Source organism: Coregonus clupeaformis, unplaced genomic scaffold, assembly GCF_020615455.1.
Source record: "Coregonus clupeaformis isolate EN_2021a unplaced genomic scaffold, ASM2061545v1 scaf1803, whole genome shotgun sequence".
Lineage (NCBI taxonomy): Eukaryota > Metazoa > Chordata > Actinopteri > Salmoniformes > Salmonidae > Coregonus > Coregonus clupeaformis.
This window is the reverse complement of record NW_025535257.1, coordinates 45,005-60,000: the sequence shown is the minus strand read 5'-3', so window position 1 is coordinate 60,000 and position 14,996 is coordinate 45,005. Positions and strand designations below refer to the sequence as shown.

Below are 14,996 nucleotides of genomic sequence, written 5' to 3'. Positions count from 1 at the left end.
CATGAGTCATGGCGATGCCTGCATATGTGCAAATCCATTTCCCATCCAGCTCTGCATTCCTCTGGCCTGCAGCCATCTGGGAGACTACTGCAGTGACTAAGCTAAGCAAAGCACCTACTGTACAGTACAGTAGAGACAGTTGGCTGGCTATGGAATAGCCTCAGGCACATACAGTTCTGTAGTATTATTGAGCCATACTGTTGAACCAGATGTGCTAAGCTAAGTTGACCTACCAGAAAATAAAAGCATCCCTCTATAGAGCAACGTTCACAACATTGTTTGTTGTCACTTAAAGCCTGGCCAGGGTGGTTAACCACTAAGATGGTTCCCCCTCAAGTAAACCTCTCTTCCTAATTTACAAGGCGCTGTGGAGGCACTGAGGAGTAACGAAAACATGCTCCGTGCTAGCTATCATTAGCCTACAACCTCGCACTAACACATAAAGGGTAAACAAACCAAGCCACTCGAGAGAATACAGAAGTGTTTGGTGTGTTCGAGTGCCAGGAGCAAGGGAAATGCTTTGGTGGGATGCACAGAGTGAGGCGTTCTCCCAGTTCCAAGCCGTCACATCACTTCTCGACTAGGCTTTAATAAAGCAAAGTGTTAGCATACTGAGTGTTCGTGTAGCTTCCCTGATTAGCATGATTAGCGGGAGTGGCTGTCTCCCTCAGGGTCAGAGAGCAACACTGTCCCACAGTGGGGGGACGCTAAACGCACTCAGTGGCCGCAGTGATAATCGTGTTAGCCAAATAGTAGCAGCACACGCCAGAAATTGATAGGCTAGGGGCCGTTGCACTATTCTGAATGAATCCCAAATTAAAGCCAACTCCTAGAGCCAGTAGTATATATACAAAAGTATGTGGACACCCCTTCAAATTTGTGGATTCGTCTATTTCAGCAACACTCGTTGCTGACAGGTGTATAAAATTGAGGTCACAGCCATGCAATCTCCATAGACAAACATTGGCAGTAGAATGGCCTTACTGAAGAGCTCAGTGACTTTCAACATGGCACCATCATAGGATGCCACCTTTCCAACAAGTCAGTTCCTCAAATTTCTGCCCTGCTAGAGCTGCCCCGGTCAACTATAAGTGCTGTTATTGTGAAGTGGAAACGTCTAGGAGCAACAACGGCTCAGCCGCTAAGTGGTAGGCCACACAAGCTCACAGAACAGGACCGCGAGTGCTGAAGCACGTAAAAATCGTCTGTCCTCGGTTGCAACACCCACTACCAAGTTCCAAACTGCCTCTGGAAGCAACGTCAGCACAAGAACTGTTCGTTGGGAGCTTCATGAAATGAGTGTCCACGGCCGAGCAGCCACACACAAGCCTAAGATCACCATGCGCAATGCCAGGCGTCGGTTGGAGTGGTATAAAGCTTGCCGCTATTGGACTCTGGAGCAGTGGAAATGCGTTCTCTGGAGTGATGAATCACGCTCTTGTGGCTGAATGGAAGCAAGTCCCCGCAGCAATGTTCCAAAATCTAGTGGAAAGCCTTACCAGAAGAGTGGAGGCTGTTATTGTGCAAAGGGGGAACCAACTCCATATTAATGCCCATGATTTTGGAATGAGATGTTCGACGAGCAGGTGTCCACATTATTTTGGTCATGTAGTGTACTTTACACTGAGGATGAAAATGGACCAGAGTTAAATATTTAATACAGATCCAGGTCCAAAACAAAACAAAACAAAAAACAGCACACAACAGTGACATTTAGAAGTATTTCTGGCCTTCTGACTTCTGTCAGCTGACAATCTTACCAGACACAACTCAGCAAACTGGGAACATTCACAGAACATTAGCTAAGATTCCCTTTTAGGTTCTAGTTAGGGTTTTATCTAACATTAGGATGATAACATCCCAAAAACATTCAGTGAATGTTTTTAATAACAAAATCTTTATATCATTTATTTTTATTTTTATGAAATATCCTTTGTAATGTTCTCTAAAATCTTGTGCACAACATCTTTAACAACCACCACAGATAACACAATGTAGGTGACATAGAGACACAGCATTTCAATTTCATTAATAGGACATTTGAACAGCATTTAATTATACAAACACAACCATATTTATAACACTTTATATGTTGACAATCTGCACATGTGGGGTTGGAACCTGCTATGTTTGGGTCCCAAGCTAGTTATTTTATCCTCTGCGCCACCAGGGAAGTTCTCTTACATCATTTGTTTCAGTATATGTGACTGGTTTCAGGAAACTAGGCGTATGTCGCGCGTTACTACTTTACAGGAGCACCATTTGAACTTAAACTTTTTTTTAAAAATCAAAATGTGTTTTTTGGCAGAAATGCCTTCTGGAACATGTGAACTTTCATGTGCCTTAATAACAAACTTGTATGCCATCTGTAAATACAAATAAAACTGTTAAATTAAGAGCCTAGTTGGTTTAGCCATGGAAAAAGACAGCAACCTTCCCGCTAGCCATGATTGGCTGAGATAATGGGTGGGCTGGACATGCCGAGAGATGAGTTTGGATTGGTCTGCCATGTAGCACGCTTCTATCCATAACATGAGCTGGTCAGTATGTGTAGGTAATCCTTTCTAATGTGGCTTTTTTGAAAGATATCACGTAGTAGAACTGCATAAGTGTTGCTCTCCACTTTCTGGAGGACCGAGTTTTGAAATCAGTGGAATTAGAGTATGATAGCTAAGGAGATGGAGAAAATTCTGGCGTTTGATTGCAAATATGCAGATGGGGTCGAAAAGAGAACACACAGAAGGCTGTTCGATAAAACATCTGTCTCCGGATTACATCTTCAAATTAAGGGCAACCATGGCATCTGTGACAGAGATGGAGAAGCGTCCATCCATGTATACGGGTAAGATAGTCTAGCTAGCTACATTTTCAGATATTACAAGTTTCTAATTTTGTCAGAAAGTCATTTTCATTTCAAGTTAAAGTGTACTGTTAGCTAGCTAGCTAACGTTAGCTGGCTGGCTAGCTAGCTAACATTAGGTGTATGATCTGTGTAGTAATATTATTCGTATCTCAGAGCCATTTGCATTGCTAGTTATAGCCTAATGTTAGCTAGCTAACATAGAACCTGGTTGGTTAGCTACATTCAGATTCATGCAGGGTAGTAACGTTATGAGTTGGGATTATGGTTCATTGTTTAGCTAGCTAGCTACATGTCTAAACAAAAGACTCCACTATGCAAGTAACTATTTCAATAGAATGTTTATGATGTCACTGCGACAACTGTCGATAGACATAACTGGTAAATTCGCTCTGGCTATCTATTCCGATTTCAGAGCACTCTTGTTTACGAACGCTCAACACCCATTGAATATGGCCGGTGTCAGTAAACGTTGGCAAAAAATCGTAATTAAATTGTTGCCAGCAGCACAGTTGCAGTCACCAACGCTCTGGGTAAGATAAAAACTGCCTAACCAGCTCTGCTAGGGCGAGTAAAACGGTCAGAGTGAGCTGCTCTCTCATTTGTGTCTAGAAGTAGCTAGCAAGCTAGCCAACGTTAGCCAGTTAACTTGGGTGCTTGACTGCTGTTGTTAGGTCAGAACGCTCGGATCAACCCTACTCCTCGGCCAGAGCATCCAGTGTGCCCTCTGAAAGCTCCGAGACCGAACGGACAATCTGACAACGCTTTTGAGTTTACGAATGCCCAGAGCACACATTTACGAACACACCCGTAGTATAAACCAGCCTTTAGTCTTGAAATCTTTGGTTGTTTAGTACATAGCCTCACATGTGAATCCTTATAGAGATGGGTGGGGCTAAAGTTTAAGAGGGTGTAAACGATGCTGAAAGGGTGCAGACAAAGAAGAGCTCTCCAGTAGGTACACAAAACATTCAGGGGCCATTTTCTCAAAAGTTTATCAACTTTCAAAGCAGAATTACTTTCCCATTGTTCCTCAACTGTAGTGTATGATATACAATTTTCTAGCTCTGAGTCTCTACTTTTATCCAATGTAAAAAACACAATTTCAAGTTTAATAAGCATAAGACCGAATCGAGCCGGTCGGTCACATATAGCAATGCCAGTATGATCAATCAGGAATTCCATGCTTGCTTTTTAGCCTTCTTAGACATAACTAACCCAGGGAAATACTGGTAACTGGTTATTCACCATCACTTCACCCATCCTCTTTATATGCTGCATACTTCTGGGCCCATATTTACAAGGTATCCAAGACTATAAGTGCTGATCTAGGATCACTTTTTCACTTTTGCTTTTCAGATCATTAAAAATAAGCCAGGGGGGAGCATATCAAACGTCAAAAAGTAGGAATTATATTGGGTGTGTTTTTCAAAGTTGAACAGTCAATCTCTACACAATGTTACATTTTTTACAGTTAGTCTAAATTCTGCATTTGACTGGATTTATAAATCTGGACAAAATACTGACATCCTCTCTTTTAGTAGAGTATACTGTATCTGAGCCTCAATTTCATATTTTTTTGGGGGGGAAAATGGTTAAAGAATATGTGGGATTGAACCTGCAATCTCCAGATCTGCAGTGAGATTACTAACATTCTGTGCCAACAGGGGATAACTGTGGTGTTGTGTTTTTTTCTCAGTCAAATATGGTCAATCAGGACACAGAACACAATTTCTGAGTTATTAAAATGTTCCCATCCTCTTCATATGCTGTGTACTTCTAACACTTTATGATTTTCTTTCTTCATCACATGTGTTGAAAGTCTTGTTATGTCTAAGAAGGTTAAAAAGGTAGCATGGAATTCCTGATTGACCATACTGGCATGGATATACACTGAAAAAAGAAGATGTAAAGCCGAAACCACAGGTAACTGCGTAAAAATTAGAGAGTAGAGAGCTTCAATTCACATTCACTGCGTAGTATATGCCAATTTAATTGTCATGAGAATCCATAATAAACAGTTGTATTTGCTATGTTCGCTACTATGTTCGCTACATAGCCCTTGTGAATTATCATTGTGTGTTCCTTTTGACTCACCTTATGTGTCCTATGGGTGCCACCGTACCTGCCTCCTGTTATGTTGGCTCACGAAGAACCTGAGTGCCTACAAATAGATGAACACTTTCTCCAGTCCAATCATTAACATTCTAGTGGTGTTCAGTGAGTCAGTGTGTGGCAACGCTCAGACGGCATGAACGGCATGCTCTGTGCCTCATCAGGGGTTTGATGATTAAATGCCTTTTGCAGAGTCAGACAGGCCTGCTTAGTCAAGCGCTAAGGTAGCTACAGCTACAGTACGTGCCCAGTCCCGACTCAGGAGGTAGCAAATATGCCAGGCGGAATAGAGTGTGACAGGGGCTAAATACTACGGTGCGGACGGAGTGAGAAAGATTAGCCTGGGCCAGGGAGAGGTCACAGGCCTGATTCATGACTGGGCCATCAGGACTGCATCACATTTAAGCACTTCCCATAAGACACAAAATGGAGGGATGGTATAGGACACTGCTATAGGAGGGGGATATAGCCACAAAGATTGAAAGGATATGTACTGTATGTATATCCTATATACTGTACATAAAATATACAGCACAGCAAAACAGTTTTATGGCATCAACAATGTTTACTGTTCTGCTTCACAGGGCTTTTTTCCTTCTTCAATATGCACAATTGACTTCCTTAACACATTCATGGAAATGTGCCTGCTAAATCTATTATTCGCACTGTCTGTGTGTGTGTTCCCTCCCTTTAAGTGCAGTGACCGAGAGGGAGAGATAGGAGAAAGACGGATCTCACATTACAACTGCATCGTTGGTGCATTAAACCTTGGAGGAAAGAACACCCATCTCCACCACAGCTTGTGAGAGGCTACTCTTCATAGCCTCACCAGAAACCACCCATGAATAGGAATAGACCCATAGACTCATGTCAGGTTGCCCATTTGTGTCCTAAAATCCATTAACCTTAACAGGGGGGTCATTGGTATGGTAACAGAGTGGTTTTGCTCCCTTCCACAGAAACTTGTTACGACACCATTAACCCTTCGAGTCCCTCTCACCGTGGAAACACCATGGAGACACCACGTCGACCACATGAGCTGCTGTAAAGCATCAGTGTTACTGCACTGAGTCAGTTACACACTCTCTCTCTCTCTCTCTCTCTCTCTCTCTCTCTCTCTCTCTCTCTCTCTCTCTCTCTCTCTCTCTCTCTCTCTCTCTCTCTCTCTCTCTCTCTCTCTCTCTCTCTCTGAGCGGGTGTGAGTTATGGCCATATGTATGACATGGCAGGCAGTATATTTCATTGGCGGCAGGGCTGTAAATCCTAAAGGACATTTATGGCTGTGGAGATGACACTGACAGGAAGAGGGAGAGTGTGTAACAGTGATTACAGGAAAGCTCTGCTAGTCCAGCATAGTCTGCAGTGCAGAAAGACAAATTCGGTATACATTTGGTCCACAAAAGCAGGATCCAAATGAATCTACTGAGGAGTGAGCTCCATAGTATACAGATGACGATTCCAAATGAGTCCACTCACTGAGAAATGAATCTATGGTACAGTAGGTGCAGAAGGACGTTAGTGTGCATATAGCCAGCATGGGTAGTCAGCATGGGAGCACTGTATTGATGTTATAGTTACAGTCTGTGGGGAGATAGCAGATGGCACTGATATGGCCCCTATGGAACCAATTCACTGAAGGGAATCAAAAAGGGATGGGAATATCTTTCCCATTCCCCTTGCACCGACCAGGGTTCCATCTTTCCATCAGAGTTAATCTCTTCGCCTCTGCTCTCCGTCTCTTGAACACTCATTTGCTCCATCACTCACTCTCTCCCCATCTCCCTATCCCCATTTCTCTCCACCATCTCTCTCCCGAGCTCTCTCTCCCCATCTCTCTCCCCATCTCTCTCTCCCCCATCTCTCTCTCCCGATCTCTCTCCCCATCTCTCTCCCCATCTCTCCCTCCCCATCTCTCCCTCCCCATCTCTCCCTCCCCATCTCTCTCTCCCCCATCTCTCCCTCCCCCATCTCTCTCTCCCCATCTCTCTCTCCTCCCTCCCCATCTCTCTCTCCACCATCTCTCCCTCCCCCATCTCTCCCTCCCCCATCTCTCTCTCCCCATCTCTCTCTCTCCGCCCTCCCCCCTCTCTCTCTCCCCATCTCTCTCTCCCCCATCTCTCCCTACCCATCTCTCCCTCCCCATCTCTCTCTCCCCATCTCCCTATCCCCATCTCTCTCCCCCATCTCTCTCCTGAGCTCTCTCTCCCGATCTCTCTCCCCCATCTCTCTCTCCCCCATCTCTCTCCCCCATCTCTCTCCCCCCATCTCTCCCTCCCCATCTCTCCCTCCCCATCTCTCCCTCCCCCCATCTCTCTCTCCCCCCATCTCTCCCTCCCCCATCTCTCTCTCCCTATCTCTCTCTCCGCCCTCCCCCATCTCTCCCTCCCCCCATCTCTCCCTCCCCCATCTCTCTCTCCTTCTGCTCCACCACAGATCTGTCTAATAGGGTGATGTAACATAGAGTCATGTCTGGGTGCCACTCACGTTATCAATCCCTCACATCACATTCATGTGCAACAGTGACTTGGTGTGACAGACAAAGGATGCTAATGCCATCTGTTCTGAGAGAGTCTAAAGACCCTTTCAAAACCTGTTGCAGTTGACACCAAACAGTAGAAAACGATCAATACAATTTCAGTTTTAAAGTGTTTTGCTACGTTCTGCCCTATTGAACACAACCCAGGTTTCCAATTGTAAATCAATACAAGAACCTTCCTTTAGCAAGTCAAAAGAGCATGTTTGAATGATAATACTTGGTATATTTGGTATATGTGTCTTACCTTATAGCTTTGACTGAGTACTGGGGTGACAGGTAGCCTAGCGGTTAAAAGCTTTGGGCCAGTAACTAAAAGGTTGCTGGTTTGAATCCCAGAGCCGACTAGGTGAAAAACCTGTCTGTGCCCTGGAGCAAGGCACTTAACCGTAATTGCTCTGGATAAAAGTGTTTACTAAATGACAAAAATGACTGCAGGGCCCTGAGTGTCACCCATTTGTTCCTTGTGTTACACCCATATTTCAAGCCAGTGAGGAGGGGGATTAGGTAGAAAATTAATGAGGGGTTGTCCTCCATAACATGAAGACGACAAGATATTACTTTAACTGTGACCTTTTATTTGACGTGAAACACGTGGGATTGAAAAAACAAACAAAGGGACGCCATTACTCCTAAAAAATACCAGGTTTGAGAGACACATTTGGTCACAGATTATTTTTTATTACAGATCTATTTCTAAATAAATGCATCACTGAATACTGTCAAAGTCACCCAGTGAGTTCCAGTGTTATTTGTAGGGCAGAACAGATGCTGTGTGTCCCAGCTATATGGTGTTTGGCTCGGTGCTATGGTCCTCCCTTGGCTCAGTGCTGGGGGATACACGGGCGAACCCAAAAGGACACTGTGACGTAGATACAGGGATGTCCGTTCACTCTGTCACCCAAGAACCGCACAGTAGGCAGTGAGGAGACAGAGAGGAACTCCCTAGCACACATGCGCACGCGTGTATGTGTCCACACACAGACGCACTTACACACATACACACCTACGCTGGCACACAAGTTCTCTTCAGGCTCTTCTGTGAGCCGTCAAAACGTCATCAGACAGTGTAACTGTGACATAAAAGGTAACAATAAATGTGTCAATCAATCAATATCTAATGGCTTGAAATCTGGAGTTGCCTCATTTATCACAAATTGCTAGAGTGTAAGCCTGAGACTTCTCTTGTACAGACTAGAGACTTAACAAAGTGTTATGACAAAATGGAGGGAGCAGAACGGTATGCGTTGAGAGCTGAAGTGTAACTGTTCAAAGGAAACTCAGCAGCAGCATCAAGGAACCCACAAAGACGTTGCTTCCCAGGGGCTCCCCTTTTCAAGTCTCTCTCTCTGCGCCGCGTGAAGAAGAGACACATCTCAATGTCAGATACGAGTCCTCGACAAACACACAGCAACACTACAGCTTTCCCAATGAGCTGTGTTGCGTTAACGCACAGCAGGCCAATGAAATGTCTGACAGCAGTCCCAAGCTTTTTTTTCCTTCAGGCACTTTGTTCAATGACAAATCCTTACTTTGGAAAAGTACCTTTGTTCTGGTGTGGACAAATATTTTGCTACCTTGTCATTATGTTCCTGATGCACAGTAAACAAACTAAGACAAAAGATAGTTGGGAAAAATAATTCTACACCACAGGCATGCACCTCGCCAACCAAGGTGGGAGTCTTCCCCTATCTAGAATCTTTACTTTGCACAGAGCTTTGAGGCCACTGTGTCAAATGCATTTTCCCGGTCAGTGTCAACATTCTCAAGAAAAATGTCTGCTAGATTAGTTAGAAGTACTTGCTAAATACTCAGTGTAGCAGAGACAGACAGTCGGCGGGGGACAAAAAATAAGGAAGATTACCAACCTGTCTGACTGCAGCCTGTCACCAATTCTTCTCACAGTTCCTACACCTTACATCACTTTCTTTACCCTATTCATGTCATCCATTTCTCAGCTTTGCCTTTCAAAATGGCAGGTTCCCCCAAGCCCTGAGTTCAATCATGTTCACAAAAGACGTGTCAGGGTAGAATTATATCCCCTTTACAGAGATAAGAGAAATAACTTCACAAACACAACACATGACACAATAGAGCATCCATCGATGCTGACCAAGATCCATTAAGGATGAACACATCATTATCATGTCAGAGTCAACACAGGGACTGGGAGGGAGCGGGCAGGCTAGTCCTCAGCTGTATGGCTCTAGTCTAGTGAACCAAACCAGGCCAAATGGTCACAGACACAAGGTCTTAACCATATAAAGGTCTGTAATATAACTGATTTGGAGTGGAACAGCACTGAAGCACTCAACAATCAACCAAGGGTATAAGCTATTTTCACTTCTACCTCCATTCTATACTGTGTGTATTGTTTTGTGATGTACACGTATAATGCTTTTCTCTTGCTGATGTCTTGCCATATCTTCCTGGGTAACAGAAACAAGGTAGTCTCTAGATTACCCATAGACCACTGTTAACCCTACCAACCCAGCAATCAGACTCACCTCTCTCTGCCAGACAGGGTTAATGGTGTTACAGACAATGCGGGAGCGTTTCTCCTGGCCGTGGTGGGGCAGCGCAGGGTAGAGGCTGTGCTTGCCGGGCTGGATGGCGATCTTCAGGTAGGGGTCAGGGTTGAAGAACATGCCCTTCTTCAGCCCCACCGCCTGGACATCTGAGAGAGAGCGAGAGAGAGCGAGAGAGAGCGAGAGAGAGCGAGAGCGAGAGCGAGAGCGAGAGCGAGAGCGAGAGAGAGAGAGAGAGAGAGAGAGAGAGAGAGAGAGAGAGAGAGAGAGAGAGAGAGCCTAGCGGTTAAGAGTGTTGGGCCAGTAACTGAGGTCGCTGGTTTGAATCCCAGCGCCGACTAGGTCAAAAATCTGTCGATGTTTCGTTGAGCAAAGCACTTAATCCTAATCGCTCCTGTAAATCAGACACAGTAAGAGTGTCTGCTAAATTACTCAAATGTTAAGAAAAAGTAAGACAAAATGGGTGACGTACAGTAAAAGCTGTTGGGGGGCAAGCGAAACAGGAAGAGAAAGATAGAACTCTACAAACTGCTCAAGAGCCTTGTTCAAATATTAATCCCCTAATAGAGGGAGACTGAGCGATCAAACGCAGGGTGTGGATCTGGCTGTTAATGGTTCTGGGCCTTGTTTACAACTCGGCCTCTAGTCGTACCCCATTGATCAAAGCTTGTGGAGGTGTAGTTCTCTCTCTCCCTCTGCGTGTCCGCTGCCTATAACTCCTCTGGGCCGCTCAATAAATCATGAACAATAGCCTGGGCCAGGAGATCCCCCTTTCAGACTGTAAGCCCTAACTCCCTCTCTTCCACTCCAATCAACCCCACTGTCTGTGTCTTTGGTGTGAATAAATAGGGCTGTACATACTGCACCTCTAGGGGGGCGACTGTGGTAGCAGACAAAGAGGGTAAGGGTAGGAGGGTCTGTGGATGATGGGAGAGGGGGTACAGACAGCGGTCGACAGTGGCCTGTTTGGTAGCTAAGTCGCTAATGCTCATATTTGTACCAGTGTTTCTAAAGCAGACCTTAGGGTGACAGTAGCAAGAGAGAAGTGGTTATGAATGAAATATATATGAAAACACGACACGGTCAATGGCTAAAGCCACACAGAGTGGCAGGGTTGAAAGATGTATGCGTGTTAAAAGAGAGTGTGTGTAGCTTAACTGTGTGTGGTGAAATGTTAGACAGAGTGCTCGTTTGGGGTACATTTTCGTTGTTTGAGGAAAGCTGGGATAGAGTGGCAACAGCTTTTCAGCTTTTACTCCAGGTAAGGGATTAGTGGTCCGGAAAAAGGAGGATATGTGAAAGTACAGCATTCGTTTAATCTCGTGGCGCCTCACATTTCTCATAGTAACATCCATTAGCTGAACATTAACACAAACAACAGTTCTGGACAACTCTTCACATTATGTTGCCTTCATACCATGTAGTTACTCAATAACTATCTCCCGATTGGCGCAGTGGTCTAAGGCACTGCATCGCAGTGCTAGCTGTGCCACTCGAGATCCTGGTTCGAATCCAGGCTCTGTCGTAGCCGGCCGCGACTGGGAGACCCATGGGGCGGCGCACAATTGGCCCAGCGTCGTCCAGGGTAGGGGAGGGAATGGCCGGCAGGGATGTAGCTCAGTTGGTAGAGCATGGCGTTTGCAATGCCAGGGTTGTGGGTTTGATTCCCACGTGGGGCCAGTATGAAAAATATATATATAATAATAATGTATGCACTCACTAACTGTAAGTCGCTCTGGATAAGAGCGTCTGCTAAATGACTTAAATGTAACTAGAATGTATATGGTGCAGAAAAATGTGTGAATAAAACTGTGTTCAAATGACTAATGTAGGTACATGTACCATAACTACACCTTAATGCAAATTCCATATAATAACATGCCATCTGTCCAAAGTGTGACCCATTTATGTGCACATGAAAGGATGGCCTTGGTTTCAGCTCCTCTTTAGAGAGCGTCAAAAGCAAAGTAATTTGGACCTGCAGCAGTCAAAGCCTTGAAAGAGGGCTCCTGAAGATGAAAGCCTCCAGTGCCTTGCAAAAGTATTCATCCCCCTTGGCGTATTTCCTATTTTCTTGTATTACAAGCTGTAATTTAAATAGATTTTTATTTGGATTTCATGTAATGGACATACACAAAATAGTCCAAATTGGTGAAGTGAAATGAAAAAAATAACTTGTTTCAAAAAAGTATAAAAAATAAATAACGGAAAAGTATTCACCCCCTTTGCTATGACGCCCCCTGACTACTTTCAGAAGTCACATAATTAGTTAAATAAAGTCCACCTGTGTGCAATCTAAGTGTCACATGATCTCAGTATATATACACCTGTTCTGAAAGGCTCCAGAGTCTGGAGCAGTTTTGCCTTGAAGAATGGGAAAAAATCCAGGTGGCTAGATGTGCCAAGCTTATAGAGACATACCCCAAGAGACTTGCAGCTGTAATTGCTGCAAAAGGTGGCTCTACAAAGTATTGACTTTGTGGGGGTGAATAGTTATGCACGCTCAAGTTTTCAGTTTTTTTGTCGTATTTCTTGTTTGTTTCACAATAAAAAATACTTAGCATCTTCAAAGTGGTAGGAATGTTGTGTAAATCAAATGATACAAACCCCCAAAACATCAATTTTAAATCCAGGTTGTAAGGCAACAAAATAGGAAAAATGCCAAGGGGGGTGAATACTTTCGCAAGCCACTGTATATTTAACGCAGTCAGCGAATCAAACAGAGCATTCCAACAGGCACCTCAAAAACCACTATATTTGGAAGGTAGATAGTTGCAGCCAGCTCCAGAGGCCCTATCTGTAGCGATGTGAGAAATAGCTACAGTACAGATTGCCAGGGCTTCAATGACACTTGTGGGGGATAGCGAGCTGTGGAGGTAAGGGTACAGTACAGTAGGGCCAGATACAACAAGCTCCAGGGCAGTGCATGGGCGACTGGCTCTTAACAGAGCACAACAACAAACACCTCCTAAACATAACCACACATTTGCTTTGAAAGAGAATGTGTATGTATAGCTAAGGGCAAAGATGCAGTTTATCCACCTACCATGGAGAGAGAAAGAGAGAGAGAAACTGCACTGAAAGTTTTCGCCAATGCTCTTGCTCAAATAGATATAAACAAATTCCAGAGCTAGAGACGCCTCCAAAATGCCAGTAGTGGTTCCTTTTCCTAAATGTTAGTAATTTACACTGTTCATTTGTCCGAATTTTTATATCACAAACAGAGAAATATTTAGAGCCCTTTTACCTGATTTTTTTCACACATATTCCAACTTAACCCACTAAGACAATGTGCTGTAGGTACCCAGCCAGGCGCTAATGCGTCTCTCTCTCCTCACTGAATGAATGACAAATGGATGAATGGGCGATAATTGTACACCTTACTTCACAATTGAATTTAAATTAGGCCTAACTGAATGATAAGGAGGGTGAAGAGGTTGATTTAATTTAGTTTAGTGTAATGATGAGTTTGTTATGCCTATTTATCAGCAGCAAATCATTTGACAGCACGCCTTGGCGGTTGATACCATTGTCTTTTACGTTTTACTTTGTAAAAATGAGCTGTTATGGAACTGTTTTAACATGCTACATGTTGCAGTAGGCCTTTAGAATGATGCAAAACATATACTTGACTCTATCCAGTGAAGCAAACGAAGCCAGCCCACTGAATGAATGAGAAATGGATGGAATGGGCGATAATTGCGCACCTTACTTCACAATTGAATTTAAATTAGGCCTAACTGAATGATAAGGAGGCTGAATAGGTTGATTTAATTTAGAAAGACAATAGTGTAATGATGAGTTTGTGTTTGCATATTTATCAGTAGCAAATAATTTGACCGTGCGCCTTGGCGGTTGATACCATTCTCTTTTACTTTTTACTTTGAAAAAAAAGCTGTTATGGGACTGTTTTATTTACTATAACTCTATTACTAATCAAATGTATTGTAAGGGCAACGAAAACATGCTATGTGTTGCAGTAGGCCTTTAGAATGATGCAAAACGTATCCTTGACTCTATCCAACTTGATGAGCGGGAAACAAACGATGCCAGTCAGCCTGCACAGCCGGCCCATCAAAACTACACCTGAATTATACCTAAACTAATTTCACACATAATAAGAGTTAGCCTATAGACACTATTTATTTATGCAATTCATCCTTTACAATTGTTCATGCACTGGTGCTTTTGTTTAGGAATACAGCAAATAACTTCACCTGTGCACCTGGCTGGTTAGATGATTATCTTTTTAGTTTCTACTTTGTCAAAAGAAGCTGTAACTAGACTTTATTAATTACTATAACTCTATTACTATTCGAATCTACAAATAAAGTTGATCAAATGCATTACACTAATGTTTTTATTGTAAGGGAAATGAAAATAGTCTATAGGCCTACGTTTTTTTCTAGGACTTTGTAGAATTATACGAAACATATCCTTGACTCTATCTAAACAAATAACTATTGATGTAATTGTTTTAAATTGATATATTTCTACCAATATCTCTTCATGCAATTAATCCTTTATAATAGTTTATGCACTATTTATCAAGCGTTGGTGTTTATGTTTGCACACCTTGCGGGTTGATATGCATCTGATGCATATGCTAAAGAGGACGCCCGGCAACGTTCTCTAGTGGGTACTTAATGCTGAAAGGTCAGGCGGTTCTAGTGTTAAAAAGCAAAGCTTTATGCATAGTGGACTATACCCTCATCCCGCTAAAATGGCATATTGACAATATCGACACAAAGCCTGATATAGAACCAAAAAGAGGGAATGTCTCTCCTTGAAGTCTAAAACAGACCACACTTATAAATCGATTGAATGACATTGAGCCTGACCTTCTGAACTAAAATAGACCTGAAGAGAAAGAGTTATCAATGGCACCAAACAGAACTTCTCCTGCACCATGTGACACCCTGTGTTAAAAGAGGGATGGAGGAATGGAGGAAGAGTGACT

The 14,996-nt window shown here is 43.5% G+C and overlaps 1 protein-coding gene across 1 annotated transcript in view; it reads right to left on the bottom strand.

The window, feature by feature from the left end:
* LOC121569127 (E3 ubiquitin-protein ligase HECW1) overlaps nt 1–14,996 on the bottom strand; it is a gene marked incomplete at its 3' end in the record, with an annotated part of 82,524 nt that overhangs the window by 46,583 nt on the left and 20,945 nt on the right. Inside the window, 1 exon segment of the mRNA XM_045218786.1 lies at nt 10,016–10,185. Within this exon segment, the coding sequence (XP_045074721.1) occupies nt 10,016–10,185 (170 nt within the window).